Genomic DNA, 25,538 nt, shown 5'->3' on the forward strand with positions numbered 1-25,538 from the left:
TTGGAGAGATCAAGCTGCGGTGCATCGTTTGGGAATGTCAAGATCTCTGACCTTGATTTCGCAGATGATGCAGTCATCTTTGCAGAGACTCTGGATATCCTTTTGGGGGCCCTTGAGGTGCTGAATGAGGAGTCAGAACCACTGGGATCATGGGTTGTTTGGGTCAAAACTAAGATCCAAGCTTACAATGACATCTTCGTTGCTGCTATCCTGTCCGTACCTGTTTGTGGCGAGGATGTTGAGGTCACGGAGAGATTCACTTACCTTGGCGGTGATATTCATGTCTCTGCTGGCTGTGATTCAGAGGTCAACAGATGTCTGGGTCGGACCTGGGGAGTCATGGATTCACTGGATCATGGGGTGTGGTGCTGCCGGTACCTGTGCGGAAGGACGAAAGTCTGAGTCTTCAGGTCCTTGGTGTTTCCAGTCTTGCTCTATGGATGTGAGACTTGAACTCTTATCAGGGATCTGAGATAGGGGGATTAATTCTTCGGTACCAGGTATCTTCGGAGAATCCTTGGCTATCGCTGGTCGGACTTTGTGTCCAACCAGCGGTTGCTGAGAGAGACTCAAATGAGATTTGTTACCTGTATAGTCCGTGAGCGTCAGCTGCGGCTATATGGACATGTGGCTCGTTTTCCTGACGTTGATCCTGCTCAGCAGATTCTCTCCGTGTGGGAGTCTCATGAGTAGAGGAGGAAAATGGGCTGACCACGTGCCTCATGGTTGCAGTAGGTTGATCAGCATCTCAAGGAGATGGGGATGGGCCAGACATCTGCCTGGGGGATGGCCAGACGGAGGCCCCTGGAGTACCGGCAGAAAGTGGATGCAGCGACGCGCTGCTCCGGTACCTGTTCCCATACCTGACCTGACCTTGCAAGGTGAGTTAGGGATACTTCTTAGGTTTGTTTACAAACTGAATCCAATAGTCTGTCGAGAATTTCACACCTGGTCGAACAGTCTGTACACCTGGTTGAGTTCCATAAAGCCACTCGCTCCATCTCATCTCAGCAGGTACATTCTCAGGATGCACTGGTTTTTGTCGAACACTTTGTGGATGGTAAGGAGTTTTCTTGGTTTGATGTCTAACTTATTGATTTGTGATTAGGGGCAGTTTATCATTCCACAGGTGTATTGGAACACTGATACTGTGAGTTTATTTATGGCTTTGATTTTGCCTCTTGGGGGAGAGATACGTTTTTAGGATGAGCTTCGTTCTACATAGGTATTCTTTGGCGATTGTTTTGTGCATTTGTTTGCGACAGTTGGTGGCCCTCTGCGACTCCGACGTATTTGTATGATGCTGAATTTTCTAATTGCTGTATTGATATTTCAAGGTCAATTTTTATGTTGTCTGTGTTTTTTGGTTTGCCTTCTACAAATGTGCACTTGACACCCTTATCTCGTCCTAATTCCATTTCAATGTCCTCGGAGAATCGTTTTTATAATTTTAGTTGTTCTGTCAATTTTTCGTCATTCGGTACAAAGAGCTTGGAATCATCAATGTATAGTAGGTGTGTCACCTTTCCTGTTTCTTTGGATGTTCTTCTATCGGTGAAGGTGTAGCCATATCCTTGTCTGGACCAAAGGAGTAATCTTATCAACAGAGTCAGACAAAACAAGAGAGGGGGGGGGGGGGACTGTCTTCCTGTAAGATCCCACGCCGTATCTTTACACCTGGTATTTCGATATTTCTCTCTGAGTGCTGTAATATCAATGTGGCATTCCAGAGCTCCATCGCTTTCTCAATCAGTTTGATTATTTTGGGATGATTTTGCATATTTGCGTACATTGTATCATCCATGAATGTGGGACACTGTCAAAAACTCTTATAATCTATCCAGGTGGTGGATAATTTGGTTCTTTGTGTGTGTTCAATATAAAACTTTATTTTTTTTATTAACTTAAATTTTTATTAATTATTTAAAACTTTTCTAGATTTACAAATAAAAGGGTAGAACTTGTAACAAAGGCCAGCAGGGATGGTAATTTTTTAGACGCATACATGAGGAGTGGATGCCGTCTATCTTTTACATACGACGACGCATATCTAATATTAGGACTTCATCATGTCATGCTGACTCTAAAACATTTATTAACTAGACTAAGAAATGTTAACCCCAAGGAGTCGTTTTCACAACAGCACGATCTCGAACACCATCCCAATTATTTTATACATTATTTGTAGTTCCCAAGTAGATACCAAAGTATTTAAAACACTCTTTTGCATCACATTCCTCTTGGAAGAGTTGGGAGAAGAGAGGGTGAAGACAGTCATAAGGAAAGGGGGTCTGGGTACATCCAAAGAAGTACACTTTTTTTTTTTCCAGTTAACTCTTGCAGACAAGGCAAGCTCAACATTGGCCAGACAACGATATGCTGTAGCTCAAAAATACATTTCTGGTTTTGAACAGCAACACACAGCCACAGGTCATCAGGGGAAATAACATTTTTTTTAATCGTTTGATTTCGACAACCCAAATAAGGAAGTGCAGAGAAGAACCAATAAGGGCTTAATGGAAAGTATGTACAACATGCGTGACAGTGGACAGACCTGACGGATTCCTCGCTGAAAGGGGAAGGGATGACATAGACTATTATTTGCTTTTAACAGACACGCTGCATTTTTATGTAGTAGCTTTATACAATGAAAAAAATTTTTTTCCCCCTTAATCCTGCTCTCGTAAGCACTGCGGACAAAAAGGAATGATCCAAACTGTCAAATGCTTTCTCCTGATCAAGGAGTCGTAACTCAAATCCATGAGATGCAGCTTTACCAATGCAAATTATATCGCACAAAAAAAAATATATATATATATATATATATATATATATATATATATATATATATATACATCATACATGAATCGCTCAGAGATGCAATATGGTTGGTCATTGCCAAACAGAAGAGAAATTACATTTTTTGACGCATTGCAAGCACTTTTGACTTAATTTTATATTTGGTATTTAGCAATGACGCAGGTCACCAATTTGTAGTGCAGTATCCTGCAAATCCCCTTTATTGGGGGGGGGGGAGGGGGGGTTCATGCAAGACAGCTCTCCTGCATCTCAGGAGGAACTCACTCTGATCGAGGCTCACAAGAAAGTCTCAATTAGTTAGAACAGAACCTAGAACATCCCAGAATGCTTTGCAAAATTCAGTGGAGAGTTCATCAAGTCTGGGAGATTTCCCACCTTCATGTTGGTTTACTGCCACAGTGAGCTGTTCGTGAGAAATATCACATTGAAGCTCACGTCGCTGATCTTCAGAAAGATGGGAGAAGTTAAATCGTCTTGCTTGCTCGAGCATAAGCCACAGTTGTCAGCAAAATTATTGCAAAGAATGCTTAATGTCACGCTGACAAGTCAAGAGAGCACCATCGGAGGAGTGTTGGTTATTAATCCATTTAGAAGTTTTGGCGGCCTTCTCCGGGTCGAAGAATTCCTCGTTGGGCGTATCGAGCAAAATTCTGTTCATCCGGAGGGGAACAAGTGCTTCAACCGCACGCTTTTGACCAAGGTGTTTTTTAATTTTTTTTGTCCTCCCTCAAATCGCTGATGTTGATCATTTTCATGAGATGTTCAAGATTCTAAAACCTGGTGTTAGCTTCGTGGTTAGGGTGGTGGCTTGAGATTCCTGGGGTCCTGAGTTCATGCACCAAGGGGTTGACTCAGCCTGTCATCCTTCCGAGGTCAGTCAGTGTAGCAGCCAAAAAAGCTGCACACAAAGGGAAGGTGTATTGACGGATTTATTAAAAATCTGGTATTGGTGTGGTGCAGGCATGATGGGCCAAATGGCCTCCTGCTGTACTTAAAAAAAATTCTTATTCACAATGAAGTACATCAATGGATGACGTATTGTTACGAATCTGGCAGCCATGAGCACACAACAGACAGGTCCCCGTAGCTCAGTTATTTCGTTAAGTATATGTGTATAGTTAGAATCCATCCACTGTGTCTAATGGGTGATTAAATGTTCGTGCGCTGCGGAGTTATTTTGATAGTCAGGGATTTATTTTACATCTTCGCTTTAACAACAACAACAACACCTTCGCTCCATCCTGACGCCAAAACGCTCGCGGTGGGCGGAGTTAAATGAAGGACTTGGCATCTCTCTCGACCAATCAGAGAGATGCGAGCGAGTTTGCCATCGTTCGGCCAATGCAGGACAATATTAATCCTCTTCCTGTTTGAGCGGCAGTCCACTGTGATGCCTGCCACGCCCCCCTGTCCAATCAGCGGACTTGGCGCCCCTTTTGGCCAATCACAGGGGCAACGAGCGGATCGCGCGCCAAAACCGTCCAGTAAGGGGGGGGAGGGTTACGAGAGGGAGTCCCCTCCCCCCTGGACAGGGAGTGAAAAATTGTTTGGCGTGATCCGACTGGAAGCAGTTGGAGTTGGGGTTTGCCTGCCGAATCGTCTTGGATCGCTTCGCCTGGCCTGCTGGCGCTCGCTGCCTTGTCCGCGCTCGCGCTGGTTGGCGTCCGTCCTTCATCCTCCGTCCCTGGTACTTGGAGTGGCATCATTGCAGCGGGTTCGAGTCCCGCCGATCCAGAACGTCGAAGACCACACGAGGTGGACAGGTCCAAGATAGCTCTGGTCTCCAGCTCACCCTTTCCTCGAGCTGGAAGCCTTCAATGAAGACCCGACGGGGTCCATTTCTGGGTATCTGTGTGTGCGTGTGCGTGTCCGTGGGCCCCGTCTACAAGTAGAATTGTTAAGTGCTTTTTGTTGTACATTATTTGCCTTGCTTATTCGGATAACTCTGCCCTTACGTGCTCCCCTCGTTCCCTCGATTATTGGAAATAAATTCCCCTCTTGTTGAATGTCCCAGCTCATCCTTGTCCTTTCTATCATTGGTTTTCTGCCCTGCGAACGGGAATTAGGAGGCCTCATTGTTGCCGTAATCGTGCAATCGGCCCGACAGGAATCTGGTACCCTCCGCTCGGGGTACGACTCGGATCCGACTCAGATCGCGCAGATCCTGCCGAGGGCGAATTTCCCCGGTAGTTTGGACGACGTGGGTATTTAGGTATATTGAAATTGGCAATTGACCCTATCCCACGTGGTCAACCTATTGGCGATCTTCGGTCTGATAAGAGACCCGTGACCTTTCGGATTTGTCTGAAAGGTACGACCTAAATTCCGGGTGTTCGGTGGAGCCGACTCTACTGCTCCTCCTAGCGGTCGTGCTTGCCGCCGAGACCCAACACCACAACAGTATTACGATCAGATATTAGACCAGACGTATTACTCGTGGCATAAAAGAAGCAATATTGCTCGCAAAATGTACAAATTTGGGATTTTGTAGAGTCCCAAGACTGTCGATTATTTAAATAAGAACATTTTTGCCGTACCAGTGTGAAAGCATCTTCAAAATGTACATCTTGTAACAGTTTGGCATTGAAACTCCAATCTGCACTTCTACAAGAATGAAAAGGAAATGTACAAACCATTACAACCATGTGATGATCAGAAAACAAAAAGGAGGTTCTGATGCAAGTTCTCTTAACAAGACTTGCCATTCCTTGGTTAACGTACAGTGTAATCTGTGGAGGCGGGCAATACACATTATTAATATTAATATTTTGCAGTGCCCTCTTGTAGGTTCGGTCAGGAATTTGTAATTTGTTTGGGGTGCCAGGCCGACTCTTCATGAAGCACACCGTGGGATCTTTAACGTTCACCAACGAATGCCGGCAGACAGAACGCCCGTTTAACGTCTATCCGAGGGACGGCACACACGTTGATAAATGAATCAATCCAAATCCACTGGGACCATACTCTGTGCAGAGCGTCGGTGCTGCCTAAGCAGTCTCCTGGGCTATTGGGCACAATCCTGGATGGGTCGCCACTCCGGCACAGGATACTGAAATGGCTCGATCATCCCAGAAAGCTGGTACTCATTTTGCCGACCGATCTCACTTTACCGATGATAGTCTGAATCAACCCCACCTGGTATTAATTCAACAGGAGAGTGGGATTTGAACTCAGGACCTTAGGATCCCAAGACCACCACCCTAACCATTAAGCCAACATAAATCACCCTACCTGCAAAACACGTTGCTATAAGCTATAAATGACAGTTTATAGCTGCGTCGGGATTCAAACCCTGGCGAGGTGAATGTGCATACCTCTCAGCCATCCTGTCAGCCCAGTATGTAAGTAATGGAGATGGATATTTTTTATTTTTTTTAATGGTTCACATATTATCCTGTACAATTCTCTCCAATAACTTTCTTTTAATTCACAAAATTCCAAATTTGTTCCCATCCCAAAAAAAATTTGACCCGACTCATGCCCAGATATCACTGTGTACATGTGCCGAATATGAAAGAAATGCGTAAAATAATTGTCGAGTAGAGGGTCCGGTCAAACGCACAGACAGGACACCAAATGTAAGCCCCTGGGCAGGCATGTCTGGTGTCGACTTAATGGTTAGGGTGGCGGGCTTTGGATCCTACGGTCCTGAGTTCAAATCCGCTCAGCTGTTGAATTAATACCAGGTGGGGTTAACTCGGCCTGTCATCCTTCCGAGGTCGGCAAAATGAGTGCCACCATACTGGTATCCTGTGTCGGAGTGGCGACCCGTCCAGGATTGTGCCCAATAGTCAAGGAGACTCCTTAAACAGCACCAACGCTCTGCACAGAGTATGGTCCCAATCTCCTCTCCTCCCAGGCAGGCTGATGCCCAGTGGGGGCCAAAAAGGTTCCATGAACTAAATCGAGCTGTAAAACAAAGGATGCGTATTCATGCTCTGCTCCAAATGGACCAAGTTTCGAGTCCACATTTGGAATACTGGAATTGCAAATTTTGCAATTTGTTCATCAGGTCATGCTCTCACCAGATCGACAAAGCTTTGAGTATGGATATCAGGTGATCCTCTCACCAGATAGACCCAGACATGAAAGGGTAAAACCGAATGGTGCAGAAAACTTCCAAAGCAGATATGGGATAGAGTTTAAATTTCAGGGAAAAACAAAGTTGTTTATCACATTCGGCAGGTGTACTCTTGTACATGGCATGAGCTATAAACCTTTTATCATCGAGTAATTCCTTGAGAATCGGCTTCAGAACATCTCACAAACTTAAAACGGTGAAAGTGCCACTCGAAGGCAATCTGGGTCAGTGCACCAATGTCGAGGCAATTTCCCACCCGACTTACACGTGCATCTTGCCCGCGCGTGGTCCTTCCGCTTCCTCCAGGCCGTCTGGGTCGTGCCAGCCATCCTCGCACAGCTTCCGTTTGCTCAGAGCCGAGGGCACGAAGACGGCCCTGGGGTCCCGCAGTAGCGGCGGCAGTCCGAGAATCCCTTGGGCAAAAGGATCACCTGCAGTGCAAAAGTAGAGGGAAAGACGTTCAAGATGCAGGCGTTTGTCCACCAAAGCAATCACGCACCATGGTCTACCTGTTTTTTTCACTCAAATCGTTCAGACAAAAATGGCAAGACGAAAGGCTCTCACATGCAATCAAGAATTCCTCCGGGTGACGCACTGCACTGGATGTGCCACAATGAACACTGATAAATGAACTTATCGATCAGCTCCCAAATCGGTGTACACACCTACCTCCCACACAACGAGCGCTCACACTCTTATCCACACTTGGACATCTTTCAACAATTCCAAAGAAACTCCTCCCCAGAAGCCACACCGTGTGCCGAACCAACTGTGCGGTGCACGGGAAGCACGTACGGACACGCGCAGCTGTGTCCGTGTGGGGCCTTGTGGAGAAGGCAGCCGGGATTCCGGCGCGAGGCACAGATGAGGGAGAGGGAAGGGGGTGCTGTGGGTTGGTCTCCAACATCGGAAGACATCCAGGCTGGAAACTCGATCTGCTGGGAAAGCTGGGAAAGCACCTCGGTGGATTGGATAAAGTGCTCAACTGATCCGCGTCCATATTTCCCAATATCCTGATCATGTCATAAAGTCATGAAGTTTTTCGCTTTTCAAAACGTTACGGAGTCAAAACACGACTCATCCAGAGATCGAAAAACAAGTGACGCTGGCTGGAAACAACAAAGACAATTACATACAACGATAGATGGCAATACGCTACACCAGAGTTCAGTGCGATGCATCTCGAACTTCGGGTAAACGGTTAACACTTGAGGTTGACAAGTAGCTGAGGTACCAGCATTCTTCCATTGCCACTTTTGTGCCAAATGTAAAATTCCATCTTGTTCCAATGCGTTCCCGTCCACATGGAGAAGAAATTCCACGGCGAACGGGAAAGCGGCGACGCGAGTGTCCACGAGCCTGGGATGACTTGTATCAGTTTCCGCAGCAAGCAAGTATGATTGCCTATCGAACAGGTGGAAAACGCATCTCTCGTCACAGTCGTTAAAACGATAAAAAAAAACGTCGGCGGAAAAGATTCACCACCAAGCGCACAAGATGCCGGGGATGGGACAACCCGACCGACGAAGGAGGACCACCGACTCCTCGAGCTCGGTCAACGGAGGAACGAAGATGACACAGAGATGCTTCACGATGCGTTTAACCTTCTTGCAGAGTGAATCAACAAACCACTTTTGGTGAGAGCACGGATCTATCAATGGGAAAACAAAAAAAAACACGACAGAGTGAGATTGTTGGCTGATTTCCCACTGAGCGACCTGACTCTGAGCTCACCAAGAACAACCAAAAAGCTGTGATGTAAAAACACCAAAAAACCCATAAAAACCACATTTTCATTGGCATGCTTAAATGTTTGGAACAATAACCACGCCGTGTAAACCGCATTCAAAGAGGAGTGGCGATCACGATGCTCGTTGGATGATGAACGACGTTTACTCAAAGATGTTGGCTTGGTTTTTCGTCCCCTTGGTTGTTTGCTGCCATGTTGGTTTGTCATGGAGGTAAAAACCAGCAGAACAAATCCCAAAAAAGTAAAAGGTAAGCTCAGAGGATTGCTGTCTCAAAGCTACAAGTGAAACGGGACAAAGAACAATGGGTGCATTGACAGAGAGGATAGGGGGACGGACGGGACATCTGTGCAATACATGAAGTACAATCCAGTTTTATTTCACGACGAAACAGGATGTACAAACATGTTTATTGTTTGTACACAGAGTCAAAATAGAAATTACAGTACAGGAAAAAGAGGTCACCTTTTGTCTGCAAAATATAATGGGGAGGTGGTGTGAGTAAAGTAGAAGAAAAAAATATATATGTTGTGATATACCAGAGGAGAGGAATGGAAGCTGTATTATGGTGGAGACAAGTTAAAGGAAATGAGATGAGGAAACAAGATGATGGAGGACTGCAGGAGACAAAATGAACAGGGTGGTCAGGCAAGATGATGGGGAGGGGAGAGAAGAGGGCAAGATGATGGGGAGGGGAGAGAAGAGGGCAAGATGATGGGGAGGGAAATAACTGTTAATATATGATGGTGATTGTAATTAGAAGAAAGATGATGGGAGATGAGAACAAATGAAATGATTGTGGATAAAAACAGACGAAAGCACGGGGCATGAGCAGAAACTCACAAACTGAGCAGAGTACACACAGCAAAGACTCAATTTGTGAGGCGCTGCTCTATCTCCAACCCTCCCTCGAAGATGAGGATGGGTAAGAGCAGGGCGAGATGGAGAGAATGGGAAGGGGAGACGAGATGGTGGGACATGGGAAGGGGAGACGAGATGGTGGGACATGGGAAGGGGAGACTAGATGGTGGGACATGGGAAGGGGAGACTAGATGGTGGGACATGGGAAGGGGAGACTAGATGGTGGGACATGGGAAGGGGAGACTAGATGGTGGGACATGGGAAGGGGAGACTAGATGGTGGGACATGGGAAGGGGAGACTAGATGGTGGGACATGGGAAGGGGAGACTAGATGGTGGGACATGGGAAGGGGAGACGAGATGGTGGGACATGGGAAGGGGAGACGAGATGGTGGGACATGGGAAGGGGAGACTAGATGGTGGGATATGGGAAGGGGAGACGAGATGGTGGGACATGGGAAGGGGAGACTAGATGGTGGGATATGGGAAGGGGAGACTAGATGGTGGGATATGGGAAGGGGAGACTAGATGGTGGGATATGGGAAGGGGAGACTGGGATGACTTGTATCGTGAAAGTACCCGAATATGGGATGACTTGTACCCGAATATGGGAAGGGGAGACCAGATGGTGGGATCTGGGAAGGTGAGACCAGATGGTGGGATCTGGGAAGGGGAGACCAGGTGGTGGGACCTGGGAAGGGGAGACCAGGTGGTGGGACCTGGGAAGGGGAGACCAGGTGGTGGGACCTGGGAAGGGGAGACCAGGTGGTGGGACCTGGGAAGGGGAGACCAGGTGGTGGGACCTGGGAAGGGGAGACCAGGTGGTGGGACCTGGGAAGGGGAGACCAGGTGGTGGGACCTGGGAAGGGGAGACCAGGTGGTGGGACCTGGGAAGGGGAGACCAGGTGGTGGGACCTGGGAAGGGGAGACCAGGTGGTGGGACCTGGGAAGGGGAGACCAGGTGGTGGGACCTGGGAAGGGGAGACCAGGTGGTGGGACCTGGGAAGGGGAGACCAGGTGGTGGGATCTGGGAAGGGGAGACCAGGTGGTGGGACCTGGGAAGGGGAGACCAGGTGGTGGGATCTGGGAAGGGGAGACCAGGTGGTGGGATCTGGGAAGGGGAGACCAGGTGGTGGGATCTGGGAAGGGGAGACCAGGTGGTGGGATCTGGGAAGGGGAGACCAGGTGGTGGGATCTGGGAAGGGGAGACGAGGTGGTGCGATCTGGGAAGGCGAGAGCAGGTGGTGGGATCTGGGAAGGGAGACCAGGTGGTGGGATCTGGGAAGGGGAGACCAGGTGGTGGGATCTGGGAAGGGGAGACAAGGTGGTGGGATCTGGGAAGGGGAGACCAGGTGGTGGGATCTGGGAAGGGGAGACCAGGTGGTGGGATCTGGGAAGGGAGACCAGGTGGTGGGATCTGGGAAGGGAGACCAGGTGGTGGGATCTGGGAAGGGGAGACCAGGTGGTGGGATCTGGGAAGGGGAGACCAGGTGGTGGGATCTGGGAAGGGGAGACCAGGTGGTGGGATCTGGGAAGGGGAGACCAGGTGGTGGGATCTGGGAAGGGGAGACCAGGTGGTGGGATCTGGGAAGGGGAGACCAGGTGGTGGGATCTGGGAAGGGGAGACCAGGTGGTGGGATCTGGGAAGGGGAGACCAGGTGGTGGGATCTGGGAAGGGGAGACCAGGTGGTGGGATCTGGGAAGGGGAGACCAGGTGGTGGGATCTGGGAAGGGGAGACCAGGTGGTGGGACCTGGGAAGGGGAGAGCAGGTGGTGGGACCTGGGAAGGGGAGACCAGGTGGTGGGACCTGGGAAGGGGAGACCAGGTGGTGGGACCTGGGAAGGGGAGACCAGGTGGTGGGACCTGGGAAGGGGAGACCAGGTGGTGGGACCTGGGAAGGGGAGACCAGGTGGTGGGACCTGGGAAGGGGAGACCAGGTGGTGGGACCTGGGAAGGGGAGACGAGGTGGTGGGACATGGGAAGGGGAGACGAGGTGGTGGGACATGGGAAGGGGAGACGAGGTGGTGGGACATGGGAAGGGGAGACGAGGTGGTGGGACATGGGAAGGGGAGACGAGGTGGTGGGACATGGGAAGGGGAGACGAGGTGGTGGGACATGGGAAGGGGAGAGGAGGGGGGGGGACATGGGAAGGGGAGACGAGGTGGTGGGACATGGGAAGGGGAGACGAGGTGGTGGGACATGGGAAGGGGAGACGAGGTGGTGGGACATGGGAAGGGGAGACGAGATGGTGGGACATGGGAAGGGGAGACGAGATGGTGGGACATGGGAAGGGGAGACGAGATGGTGGGACATGGGAAGGGAGACGAGATGGTGGGACATGGGAAGGGGAGACGAGATGGTGGGACATGGGAAGGGGAGACGAGATGGTGGGACATGGGAAGGGGAGACGAGATGGTGGGACATGGGAAGGGAGACGAGATGGTGGGACATGGGAAGGGGAGACGAGATGGTGGGACATGGGAAGGGGAGACGAGATGGTGGGACATGGGAAGGGGAGACGAGATGGTGGGACATGGGAAGGGGAGACGAGATGGTGGGACATGGGAAGGGGAGACGAGATGGTGGGACATGGGAAGGGGAGACGAGATGGTGGGACATGGGAAGGGGAGACGAGATGGTGGGACATGGGAAGGGGAGACGAGATGGTGGGACATGGGAAGGGGAGACGAGATGGTGGGACATGGGAAGGGGAGACGAGATGGTGGGACATGGGAAGGGGAGACGAGATGGTGGGACATGGGAAGGGGAGACGAGATGGTGGGACATGGGAAGGGGAGACGAGATGCTGGGACATGGGAAGGGGAGATGAGATGGTGGGACATGGGAAGGGGAGACGAGATGGTGGGACATGGGAAGGGGAGACGAGATGGTGGGATATGGGAAGGGAAGACGAGATGATAGGATATGGAAAAGGGACTCCACAGATTTAATGTGAATTTTTTATGATAAACTTATCATATGACATACTGATGTTTAGGGCAATCAAAATCTTCGAAGTATGGCGAGGGGATTGGAGTGGAGGAGAACTGAAAAAATAAAGAAGAGATGGAAAAGGAATACGGAGAGCAGCGAGGACAGTAGCATTTAGGAAGAAGCGGTTGAAAAGAACGGAGAGGTTGAGAAGATTGGAGCAAGGAAATGGAAGGGAACTTCAAGTGTAAGAAAGGGTTAAAATTGTATACACATAACGATGGCACCCGAGGAGACAAAAGTACTTTTACATCACTCATGATCAGAATGGAGGGGGCGGGGGGAGGGGAAATCAGGAATAGGAGGTCTCACTCTGGGATCTCACTTCGGTTGGGATATGGACGTGAGGGGTTCGCCTGGACGTAAGGGGTTCGCCTCCAATATCAACGCTGAACTCTCAAGTCAGCCGCAGACTGAGCATCCTCTGTCATTCCAAATCTTTCCTTGAAAAATCACAACTACTCAGACTACGAGGGGTTTGTCCATACCTCATTGGGCTCAGGCCACAGCATCATCCCTCTCTCCTGGCAGATATGTGGAATCAAAAAATCTCAAAATTATGGGACTCTCCTATCCACCTACAAGGTCTTCATCCGCAGCTTGATGGAGTACTGCTCCCCCCTCTGGGCTGGCACCCCAGCCTCACATCTTGCTCAGCTTGACGTCGTGGAAACCACAGACTTCAAGATTATTGAAATCTCCCATGATGAAGCCGAGTCTATGGGCCTATCACTTCACTATCACAGACAGTTCAGTGGTGTCTCGATCTCCTTCCACTTCCTTTCTGGTCTTGCACCCTCTGATGTCTCCATGCTCTGTCCTCCCATCCCCTCCCCCTCCCCCAAGTTTTTGTAGGGTGAAAACAGTCCTCCAGCAAACCCTTAATGGTGAAGCACTCAAAATTCAGGATCACTGCTCACCTCCACTCATTTGTTTCTCTTTTACCCCACCTGTGGAACAAACTTCCACATTCTGTTCAACCTCATTCTTCCATCAGTCTTCAAGGCAGCTGTTCACCACCATCTCAGATCATCCCCAATCCAAAACAAAGATCTATTCTACAGCCAATAAACATGTCCCATCCCCAAGCCGACCTCCTTCCAAGTTTCTCGTTTTTCTTCTTGCGAATTTGATTCTGTATCCATCGTATCCACTCCTTGCATCTTCCCATACCCTCCATGCGTGGAGCTACCTTCCCGCAGCTGACCAATTCTTCCCTCCAGAGCTTGAAGCACGTGGTTCACTCCTCTCTCGTGTCATCCTCCATCCATACCCATGATCTTTTGTGTTCCCATTAACCCTATCTAACCAAACCATTTTCCTTGCAGTTGCAGGCTCGCATGTCTCCTTCCCTCCTTTGTTTTTCTGTTCATTCATTCCGTTGCTTGTGTCCAACTGTGGCACGACTGTCACTTTGTTGTTTTTCCACCGTCTGTCCCCTGACGCTCCCATGAGTCGTGATCTTGTGCATTTCGAAAAACAATGATTTTTGAAGGAGTTCCAATGTCAAGGTCAATAGCAAGATCCACGGAGAACTTTAATCGGCCTCAAATAGCAAGGTCTATGGTTGGGGGTTAGGGGAGGGGAGGGGCGGTATTTCGAGAACCCATGGCCTTGTCTGTGATCTGAATTTTCAGTGTCCATAGTTGTTTCACAGTAAGGGGTATGGTGATTTCCCCTGTAAGTGGGTTTATGGTGGTGTCCATGGTGAATTTAGGGGGTCCTGGGTTGCAATGTGTGAGAGGATTGTATGAATCAAAGATTTTGGAGAGGTTGGAGGGGGGTGGGGGTGGATAGGTGTAGGCAAATCATATGGTACAAATCAACCAGGGAAGGGATGGTGTGGGGGTGGATAGGTGTAGGCAGATCAGATGGTACAAAGCAACCAGGGAAGGGATGGGGTGGGGGTGGATAGGTGTAGGCAGATCAGATGGTACAATAATCCTGGTGTTGGATTCACGGTTTGGGTGGCTGGCTCCAGATCTTGGGGTCTTGAGTTCAAGCCGTCATTCGTTGAATTAACACCACGCGCAGGTTGACTCAGACTGTTATCCTTCTTGAAGTCGGCGAAATGAATACCAGCATGCTGGTAACAGGGGTCACCACATCAGCGGCACAGCCACACCCCCAGAAAATGATGCAACCACAGGCTACATCCGAATGAATTAACAAATAAAGAAAAGTAATCAGGGAGGGAGAGAGGGGTGGTTGGGTCAAACGGTGAAAATTGTTAAATGGGGGAGGGGGTTGCATGGAAAGGTGGAGGGGGAAGGAGTGGGATGCAGTGTGATTATGAAGCAGGGTGGTGGGAGTAGGGGTTGTTGTGGGGGGGTGGAGGAAGTAGGAGTTGCTATGGGGGGGTGGAGGTAGTAGGGGTTATGGGGGGGTTGAGGAAGTATGGGTTGTTATGGGGGGTGCAGGTAGTAGGGGTTGTGATGGGGGTGGAGGTAGTAGGGGCTGGGACGGGGGGTGGAGGGAGTAGGGGTTGTTATGGGGAGTGGAGGAAGTAGGGGTTGTTATGCGGGGTGGAGGTAGTAGCGGTTGTTATGGGGGGTTTGGTAGTAGGGGTTGTTATGGGGGGTGGAGATAGTCGGGGTTGTTATGGGGGGTGGAGGTAGTCGGGGCTGTTATGGGGGTGGAAGTAGTAGGGGCTGTTATAGGGGGTGGAGGGAGTAGGTTTGTTATGGGGGGTGGAGGGAAAAGGGGTAGGATGCGGTGTGGTTATGAGGCTGGATATTAGTGGGGTTGCAGAGGTGGGGGGGTCACACAGTATGGAAAGTTTTGCTGGAGGGTGGAAGGTGAGGAGAGTTCGAGGATTTAGGGTTTCGGGGGAGGGGGTGATGCGGTTCAGGGTTACGGGGTGAGACTCGCCCAGTAAGGATAGTTCCCGAGGAGTAGATCGAAGGTACAGACAAGTTCGAGGACCCAAAGTTCGTTTTCCGTTACCTTTAAACGTGAACAGGTCCCGCCCGGCACTGTTATTGTTCACAGAGTCAAAGTAGTGAAGCCTTAGCAAGCGATGCATCTCTCGAGATGGGGAAGATCTAGGAGGGGAAGCGAATCCGAGAGGACCAGTGTTGGTAGTTCCACTCGTTTGGATCCCGAGGAAGAAATCCAAGGCCCTTGAAAGACTCGCTGAACTCGCACGGCCTGCGTTGCGTAGTCAGATCGAGCGATTCTGCTCGGGCACAGGAAAGGGGGACGAGCGGGTGGAGAGAGAGGAGGGAAGGGGCCGAGCAGGCATCGAGCGGAGAGAGGAGGGAAGGGGCCGAGCAGGCATCGAGCGGAGAGAGGAGGGAATCACTGGACTGGAGCTCACTGGAGTGGAGTGAAGGAAGAGTGTAAATATGGCACCACAACCGATCGGTATTTAACCGACCGTTCACTTGTAACTAACCCGAACCCTAACCGCGTAATGGTACTTTTCAAGCAGGGTGTTGCATCACGGAGTACGTCGTCCTTTGGATCGGGTAGCCAGCCTTGCTTTTGTTGGCAAAGATCACGAGGTATTTCCCGAAAACTCAGCCATTGTGTGCGGGTACTGTGACCATCCACATGATGGTCCACAGTCTGGGTTCACCCACAACATAAAACGCGCTCGGATGCCAAACCTTCCTGGGACATCACCTTTGGGCCAAGCCCGACCCCGACCTGGAGAGATGCTCACACTGCAACAAGAACAACTGCGGAGCAGTGGAATAAATGGGACAGGGATGGAGTAAAAACGATAAGGGGGAGGAGGGTGGGGGTGTAGTGGAATAAAATTGGGAGTATGGTGGAGTTAAAAGGAGGATGCTTGTGAAGCACCATGACATGGAAGATATGGCTTGGCTAAAAGGGTAGTGTAGTAAAGTTAATGGTGAAGATAATCATCGAAAAGGGAAGAGTTATCAGAGAAAAAAGGGGATGTCAGAGTTAACGGGGGGAGGCAGTGCAGTGAGGGAAACAAGGGCACTCTTCACAATACAATTCATGGAACGGTGTTTGTATGTCTGTTTGTTTGTTTGTCATGCTGCTACTCCTACAGGTGAGGTCAGGTCTGGGAGCATGCGCAGGAGCAGCGCGTCGCTGCGTCCACTTCTCGCTGGTACTCCAGGAGCTTCCGTCTGGCCACCCCCCAGGCAGATGACTGGCCCATCCCCATCTCCTTGAGATGCCGATCAACCTACTGCAACCACGAGGCACGTGGTCGGCCCACTGGCCTCCTCCACTCATGAGACTCCCTCGCTGAGAGAATCTGGTGAGCAGGATCAGCGTCAGGAAAACAAGCCACATGTCCATACAGCCGCAGCTGACGCTCGCGGACAATGCAGGTAACAAATCTCATCCGAGTCTCTCTCAGCAGCCGCTCATTGGACACAAAGTCCGACCAGCGATAGCCAAGGATTCTCCGAAGAGACCTGGTACCAAAGGAATTAAATCTCCATCTCAGATCGCTGGTCAAGAGTCCAAGTCTCACATCCATAGAGCAAAACTGGAAGCACCAAGGACCTGAAGACTCGGACTTTCATCCTCCCACACAGGTACCGGCAGTGCCACACCCCATGATCCAGTGAATCCATGACTCCCCAGGCTCGACCCAGACGTCTGTTGACCTCTGGCTGCCTGCCAGCAGAGACATGAATATCACTGCTCAGGTAAATGAATATCTCCACGACCTCAACATCCTCACCACAAACAGGTACAGACAGGATAGCAGCATCCAAGATGTCATTGAAAGCCTGGATCTTAGTTTTGACCCAGGAAACACGTAATCCCAGCGGCTCTGCTTCCTCACTCAGCTCATCGAGGGCCCCCAAAAGGATATCTAAAGTCTCCACAAAGATGACTGCATCATCTGCGAAATTCAGGTCAGAGTTCTTGACATTCCCAAATAATGCAGCACAGCTTGATCTCTCCGACATCCTCCCCAGAATCCAGTCCAAACAAGTGCTGAAAAGTGTGGGGGCCAGTACACACCCCTGACGAACTCCAGTAAGAACTGGAAGTAAGTTAGAGATGGTACCACCACATCTCACAGCACTCTCAGTTCCAGAGTAGAGTTCAAACATCAGATTAATCAGTTTTGGTGGCACCCCACGAAGACCAAGAATCCTCCAGAGGACATCCCAATTCACTGAATCGAACACTTTACAGAGATCAACATAAGCTGCAAGCAGCCCCTGCCGAAACTCTCGTCTGCGTTCGGTGAGGACCCGAAGAGCAAGGATACGGTCAATCGTTGACCTCTTTGGTGTCAAGCCTGACTGCTCTGGATGCTGGTGCTGAAGCAGATGGTGGCGAATCCTATCAAGAATTATCCGAGCAAAGACCTTGCCCGGCAATGAGAGCAGCGTCACCCTCAGTAGTTGTTGCAGTCTTGGCGATCACCCTTCCCATTCCAGAGAGGGACAACAAGGCCCCTCTTCCAATCAGTTGGGATGTTGCCTGTGTTCCAGGCAGAGCACAAAACTGCATGCAACGACACGTGTGCAGCATTTCCAGCAGCCTTGAGAAGTTCAGCATGGATGCCACAGATCCCTGGAGCTTTACCCCATTTCAACCGGTTCACCGCAGCCCGTGTTTCCACAAGCGAAGGTGGACCACAGTTGATTGGAGGATCAGCAACAGGGATTGTAACACCCCGACGCCCAACACTGGTGGATCAGCCTGGTACAACCGCTCAAAGTAACCGGCCCAGCGGGCCTTCACTTCGGACTCCTCTGTCAAGAGCCTACCACCCTCTGTTCTAACTGCAGTACACCGAGGGATGGGCTTGGATGAACGTAATGCGCGAATTCTCTTGTAAACAGGACGAGAATCACTTGACCACAGGTGATGCTCTACCCCCCTCACAGATTCCTCGCACATTGGCCTCCTCGTCCAGTTCTGGGCTAATTACATCGACTTTAGCAAGTCGGATCAGCATAACCCCAATTAATGCATAGGGGTATTATCTTTGACAGTGGTCATGAGGGAGATGAGGGAGGGGGGGACGCAAATTCTCGATGTAAATGTGTATCGTGTGGTGCCGTCTCCGGGTGGGCGAGGGTATTACAAGTTTCTACCATTTACAGTGCAGCGTTTCTGTCCCCACGTTTTCCAGTGCTGTGAGGTGTTTTGAATTATTAGCAGCAGGTATGTTTTTGCTTCATGCACGTAACCCAGGTTATTTTTTTGTTTGGCTTCTGCAGAGTTGTCAGTGACTTGTACACCACCCAAATAAAGGCTTGCGTCAGAAGAACGCGTTGCATGCTTGGAACATGATCACCCGTTGGTCGGGTGGGTACTCTACTCGTAATAACAACAGGAGGTTCCTCATTAGGCACAGTGACGCACAAGGAGGCCATTAGGCCCATCAAAGCTCGCAGTTACCATGGTATTGTTAACTATGGTTATTTGTCCATGCACTCTCCTTTACATGTTTAGCAGCACGTTACATTTTAAAGTCTTTGGAAGGACTGAACCGGGATTCAAACCACCGACTCTCCCAGACTTCCAGGAGACACTCTATTACACCACCCAGTGTGATTACACAATTGAGGAAAAGGGCAAATAGTAAGTAAAAGGGAAGGGGGTAGTGGAGTAAAATTGTAGTTGTACTCAGGTAAATGTGGTGGTGTACTGGGGTAAAGGGGGGTATAGAAAAGGCAAGTGGGGTCAGTCTACACATGACTATTTCACCCCACCCTGCATACAGAGTACAAGTCCTTGCCAACATGTCAAATTAAGCTGTTACCCATTTAAGGACCAAGGGACATGTATGTATGTCCCGACTGTTTAAAGTGGTGAATCTGCAATTTAGGTGATTTTATGTATGTACATTGGCAAACATTGTACCCAACACAAGCTAAAATATTGTCGTTTCCAGTTTTTACCAAGCAAAAAAATATTTTCGTAGCGTTTGTCTATCTGTCTGTTTGTTTGTTTGTCACACGATTTTTGGCCACAGTTTCCAAACAATCATTCTGAATTTTCTTGTTTGTTTGTGTGTGACCAGCCAAGGACAGCAACGCTTAATTTTGGTGAAGATCTGAATCCGGATCCACATCTGAGAATTTTTTAACTGATTCTTCAACCATTGAGAGAAAGGGCTAAAAACGATATTGCATGATATCTCAAAAAAGTTATGGATCGATTTCACAGAAAGTTTGTGGACAGGTTGGGTGTGTGAAAAGGACCAATTGATTTAATTTTGGTGAAGATTCAGCCAAAAACGATGAATAGCATGATGTCTCTAAAAGTTGTGGACGACTTGTGACAAAACAAGGTGGAAGAGTTGGTTAAGTAACAAGAACAAGCCGATTCGATTTTAGTTAAGGCCCGGATTCAGATCCGACCTATAAGTGGGATAAAAAATTTAAACTGTTCAGCCTGGTGGAGGTATGTTCTCTTCGGAGTGCCATTTCCATTTCACCAAGTGTCACTCTCGAGTGATTTTTCAACTCTGTCTGTCTGTCACACTATTTTGGCCACAGTTTTCAAGCAATCGTTCTCAAAGTTTTTGTGTGTGGGGGGGGGGGGGGGAGGGCGGGGGTGACCGGCCAAGGAGAGCAATGCTAAATTTTGGTGAAGATCTGAATCTGGATCCAGATATGAGAAATTTATAAGTGATTCATCAACATTGACAGAAAGGGCCAAAAACGACATGTAGCACAATATCTCAAAAGGTTATGGATGGATTCACATGAAACTTCGGCGACAGGTTGGGTATGTGACAAGGACGAATCAAATAAATTTTGGTGAAGATCCGAATCCAGATACAATAATTATGTAATTTTTAAATGATTCTTCGCCATTGAGAGATGGGGCTGAAAACGATATTGCACAATATCTCAAAACGTTTACGGATTCGGATGAAATTTGGTGGACATGTTGGGTGTGTGACAAGGACTAATTGATTCGATTTTGGTGAAGATTCGAATCCAAATCCGGATATGAGAATGTTTTCAGTGATTCTTCACCATTGAGAGATGGGGCCAAAAACTTATGTGTTGCATGATATTTCAAAAAGTTGTGGACGAGTTATAACAAAACTCAGCAGATGAGTTGGTTCGGTGACGAGAACAAGGCGATTTGATTTTGGTTAAGGTCCGAATTCAGATCAGACCTATCAGTGCGATACAAAATGCAAATTGTTCCGCCTAGCGGAAGTATGTGCTCTCCCGCGTGCCGTTCCGTTTCGCCAAGTTGTCACTCTATGAGTGATTTTTCATTCTTTTGTTTGTTGATTAGAAAAAGTTGAAAAAAAAAAAAACTTTCATCATGCATACTCTTGAATTTCAACATAAACAAGAGCGCAAGTGAGCACAATATACGCCCGAACAAGAAGGTAAACACAGAATTGTGCTACTACATGGAAAACAGCATCCTGGTTGCCATGGCAACCACTTTAGATGACGAACGTATGTCACAACACACCGTCTCCACAGTCTGTACCTATGTACCAAATATGAAACGTGAAAGTTGAAAACTTTGGGAGTTGGAGTGCGGACAGGAACGGACGGACGGACGACTGGTATCACATAATACTCCCGACACACACACACACACACACACACACACACACACACACACACACACACACACACACACACAAATTGAAAGTTAGCCAAACTAAAAATAAAATTGGACGTGCATCTGAAAATTACTTTCAAGATACTTGTGGTCCTCAAAGGGTGACCGTGTATTTGTGGAGTTTCGAAAGTTTGGATATAGTTCGGTGGACTTTCACTTGGTACTGATCATGAGAGATTCCAGAATCCAACTTCAGAGTGAGTGAGTGTGGTCTGACCCAAGCAGGCTACCGGTGTGTACCAAGAGGTGCCCGGCGATCCTGTGGAGGTCACAGAACGACTCGCACAATGAAAAGTAAATGCAGAAAAATGAAATCATCATTCAATCAATTTATCCCCCTCACATCACATCACTCCCCAAAGCGGTCTCATTACCCCACGCATGCAAAGCAAAAGGCAGGATAAAACAATAGGTTCACTTCTGTCTGTCCATCTACAAACATTAGTTTATGGTCGAGGAACTACTCACTTTAAATTGAATGTTATATTTTAATGATGAATGGGAAAACAAACATTTAGTTTCGCAATACTTTGGCAATGAATTTGTCCCGACCGACCCGAGGAGCGATAATATTTTACTCTTTTTGCCTGCCTGGCAGTCAAACAAAATTGAAAATCATTCCAAACAGAAAAAAAAAACTTACTGTTTTAGTGACATCACAAAGTACACAAACAGGCAAGAAGAACTAATGCAATGTGTTTGATAAGTTGGTGTATAAGACAGTACATGAACGGCGGTAAAACGTGGAATTAATTTTTTTATACAACCTGAAAAGTCTTTATTTCGTTTAATTGAATTTTATACTTGAACACGATAGAACACAAATCACCTTCTTATCGCTTCCAAAATCCTCCAGTTTTGCAGTACTTGAACATGTTAAATAAGGTGTTATGTAAGACACCGCATCAACTGCGGTAAACTTCTGGATTTTTTTTATATGACCTTTAAAATCAGTATTTTATTTCAATTGAATTATATACTTGACCACTGCATGGGGTAAGGTGTTCTACAACGTCACGTTACGATGACGTCACGGGCCGTGCCGGTTACATGGCGGCGAATGTCATGGCAAGCAAAGACAGGGAGGTAAACTTGATTTTAATTAACTCTGTGTGGAAGTGTCGTTGTCGAGAGGACACGAGAGCGAAGGAACGGCCTGTGTGGTTGTCGTTTCTGGCTCGCGGTTTGAAAGTATTTTTTTCCACGTACGGGCATGCACGAGCGAAGGAACGGCCTGTGTGGTTGGTGTTTCTGGCACGCGGTTTGAAAGTTTTTTTTTGTTGTTGTTGTTGTTTGCACGTACGACCAATCACCTACAGGCATGCACTAGTGTTTATAAAACATTTCATCAAAAGTTTTACATGCTTCTGATGAGGGATCCAAATTTACACTTCTGATGAGGCCTCAATCCGGTTCATCAAATTCCAATTGAGATGTTTGTTGTTTTTTTTTTTACTTTGATGAGCATCGTGACTGACAGCTGGTTTATTCTGACTATTCCTGTGTCCAAAGAAACTTCTTGCTACATACAGTTCAACTGCCCCCGCATGGTGGTTGTTAGTAAAGTTACTGCAAATATTCTCATCTGGAAAAGAATAATTCAGTTCGCTCAACAAAAAAAAACAAGTCAGTGTGATGCTGAATTTACAATTATTATGTTTAAATTAATTTACAGATCGACAGCCAAGGATTTGAGAAGTGATAGACAAGCCAGGTGAGCGTCTGTTAGTATTACAAAGGACATCCGACAGGAGAGTCTTCATTTCCGCGCCAGCGCTCGCTTTCCCTCTCCCTTCTTGGGCTTTTCTTTTCCACGGAGTTTCCGTAATCTCTTCATCTCTTCCTTGAAGTCCTCATGCTCATCCCTGGTAGGGTCAGCATGCACCGAAGTGTTACCATGGGGAATTCAACACGCACAACAATACCGAATCTTACTTCGTGAACTCATTTATAGTGTGTCTTTCAATGTAGGCATTCAAATACGATTACAATATTCAATAAAAAGCATCTCAAAACACAAAACCCATCCGGGTCTGCTTTGTACTCAAACTTGATGAAGAGAAACAGCATGCAGAGCCTCACCACGGTACACACACACACACACACACACACACACACACACACACACACACACACACACACACACACACACACACACACACACACACACACACACATCCAGTGCTATGCAAAAGTCTTTGGCCACCTTGAAAATGAACCTTTTTACAGTCACATTTTTATTAATAAAAGGTTATAATGATCATGTTTTAATAAATTGTATTTTATAATATTAATTAATGAAATTTTACTATCGAGTGTGACCACCTTTTCATTAAAAAAAAAAAAAAAAAAAAATCAGATCTCCGTTTTTGGAATGTTTTGTTGCTATTTCTGGAGAAATTCCATTGGTTCATTGTTCCACATAATTAAGCTCGATTTATTTATTTAATCCTCTTCAAATAATCCCACACAGCTTCCACGATGTTGACGCCAAGACTTTGAGAGACCATGATAATATTTGTAGAGTTCCTGAATCTGCTTATCTTTGTAAATGTGTTTAAGATACATTTGCAGCGTTTGGAGTCGTCATCATAGGGGAAAACAGTTCTCATCAATAAACCTCCTTACTGATGGGATACCATGGTGGATTAGGATCTTCTTGTACTTGTCAGCATTCGTTGTGCCTTCATTATTGTACGAAAGCAGGAACCCTTTGCAGTAACGCGTGATGGCCACACGGACGGACAAGTCTCCTTTTAGTATAGATAGATAGATAGATGATCATTATAACACCTTTTGTTTTTCAAAATATGTGAATGTGAAAATTAAAATGTTTATTTTCAAGTTGGCCCAAGAACATGGATGACAGTCGATCTGAGAACCAGTGCCGACTCGCTCCCTCGGACCACGTACTCGACCGGCCAGCTCGGAACATGACTATGGCAGCCTGGCCGCGCTAGTCGAGCCTGTGGTCTGGGTTGCGTTGTAAGGCATGAGAGAATGTTGCGAATGTTATCCTAAAAACAATTTGCCATGGCCACGGCTACAATATTAAAGTGGCTCTGCGTTTGGACAGGTGGCTGTTCACGCATGCACACACCATAACCTCTCTAGTCCCATCGGCAACGGACGAAGCAAAAAAAAAATTATATATATATATATATATATATATATATATGTATATATATATATATTTTGCTGTCAGACATTTATAGTTGAAGGCCATGCACAGTGGACTCGCGAGTGGGGAGAATGATGGCAGGTGTAAACAAGTCACATACCGATACAAGCCCATGAACCGGAGGGTGCGCATTAGATTGTGGTACTCAATGTGCTGCGGGTAGTAATCGTAAACCACAGGGCGTAATCCCTGGGGCAATTCGCTGAAAAGCTTCACCACGCGCATCGAAGTCTGGTCCGTAGGCCTCGTCAGCTCCCCAAAGATCCTTGCGCTCAAGTTTGCCATACTTTTCGCATACTTGGTAGCTCCCGCCATTTCTTTCATGTGTTCTGTCAAGGTCAAAAGGTCAAGGTCACAAAATCAACAATTTCCATCTGATTGACTTGAAATTTGAGCAGGGTTTGCATATTTTGTCACTGAAGCCTATTGCTTTTGAGGTCAAGGTCAGCTGAAATCAATCTTTTTGTATTTTTACCTACACCATCTGTGATGGACGGACGTTATGTTTTCACCCCTGTCTGTTTGGGTGCGGGATATCTCAAAAAGTTATGAACGGATTCGGACTAAACTTGGTGGACAGGTTGGGTGTTTGACAAGGACCAACTGATTCGATTTTGGTGAAGATCCATGAGTTTTATTTATTAATTTTTTGGAATAATTTCTTCACCATTGAGAGACAGGGCCAAAAATTATTTATATATATAGCATGACATATCAAAAAGTTGTGCACGAGTTGTAACAAAACTAGGTGGATGAGTTGGTTATATGTTCTTTCTTCTTTCTTAATTTTGTGACACCTTCTGAGGCTTGTGGTGCAGCTTAATGGTCAGCTTGTGGTGCAGACAGCCTGCTTAATGTCCCATCACAATTACGACGTACTTCATGATGCAACACCACAGCCAACGTGATGTTTCGAGTCGAAGCTACCAAACTCTAATGACAATCAAGCACGTGGCTGATGGGACCGACCAGCCACTCCTCTCCTGAGAGCGCATGAGGGCAGCCAATTATTTAAAACACGAGCAAGAACCCAATAAAAATTTTTTCTGTTTATAATTAGGAGTAAACTGACATTAAAAACAAGCAAAACAGGCTCAGGGGATAATTATAAAAACGGTACCTTCTCCGAAGGACACGGAATATTTGCGGCCCCTTTCCGGAAGTGTTCGCTGTGGCGGGTCTGCCTCCTCAGCTTCTTCTACTTCTTCTTCTTCTTCTTCTCTATTTAAAGTACAATGGCGTCTTCAGAACTACGAGGCTCTAGATAGGCCACGCTTCTAAAAACGTCCTTCGTAAACAA

General features: G+C 47.6%; 2 protein-coding genes across 4 annotated transcripts in view; both read right to left on the reverse strand.

The window, feature by feature from the left end:
- LOC147014868 (transcription cofactor vestigial-like protein 4) overlaps positions 1-15,748 on the reverse strand; it is a 51,997-nt gene extending 36,249 nt beyond the window's left edge. The window contains exons 1-2 of one of the 3 annotated variants that reach the window (XM_085853276.1): positions 15,448-15,748; positions 7,167-7,332 (exon numbers count right to left, since the gene is read on the reverse strand). In XM_085853276.1, coding sequence (XP_085709402.1) covers positions 7,167-7,332; positions 15,448-15,526 — 245 coding nt within the window. In that variant the 5' untranslated portion in view covers positions 15,527-15,748. Of the gene's footprint in view, positions 1-7,166; positions 7,333-7,696; positions 9,885-15,447 lie in introns of those variants that run through there. The other 2 variants (XM_085853274.1, XM_085853275.1) reach the window with 2 other exon arrangements.
- A 5,623-nt stretch (positions 15,749-21,371) lies between these two features.
- Positions 21,372-25,496, reverse strand: MRPS33 (mitochondrial ribosomal protein S33). The gene is made up of 3 exons (XM_085853277.1): positions 25,359-25,496; positions 24,339-24,567; positions 21,372-22,922 (listed from the first exon to the last, which is right to left on the reverse strand). Exons 2-3 carry the CDS (start codon positions 24,560-24,562, stop codon positions 22,817-22,819), a joined length of 330 nt encoding a protein of 109 aa, XP_085709403.1. The 5' UTR covers positions 24,563-24,567; positions 25,359-25,496; the 3' UTR covers positions 21,372-22,816.
- Between the last annotated feature and the right edge of the window lie 42 nt (positions 25,497-25,538).

This window comes from Eptatretus burgeri, chromosome 13 (genome assembly GCF_056783735.1).
Source record: "Eptatretus burgeri isolate ZD-2024b chromosome 13, Ebu_testis_v1, whole genome shotgun sequence".
Taxonomy (NCBI): domain Eukaryota; kingdom Metazoa; phylum Chordata; class Myxini; order Myxiniformes; family Myxinidae; genus Eptatretus; species Eptatretus burgeri.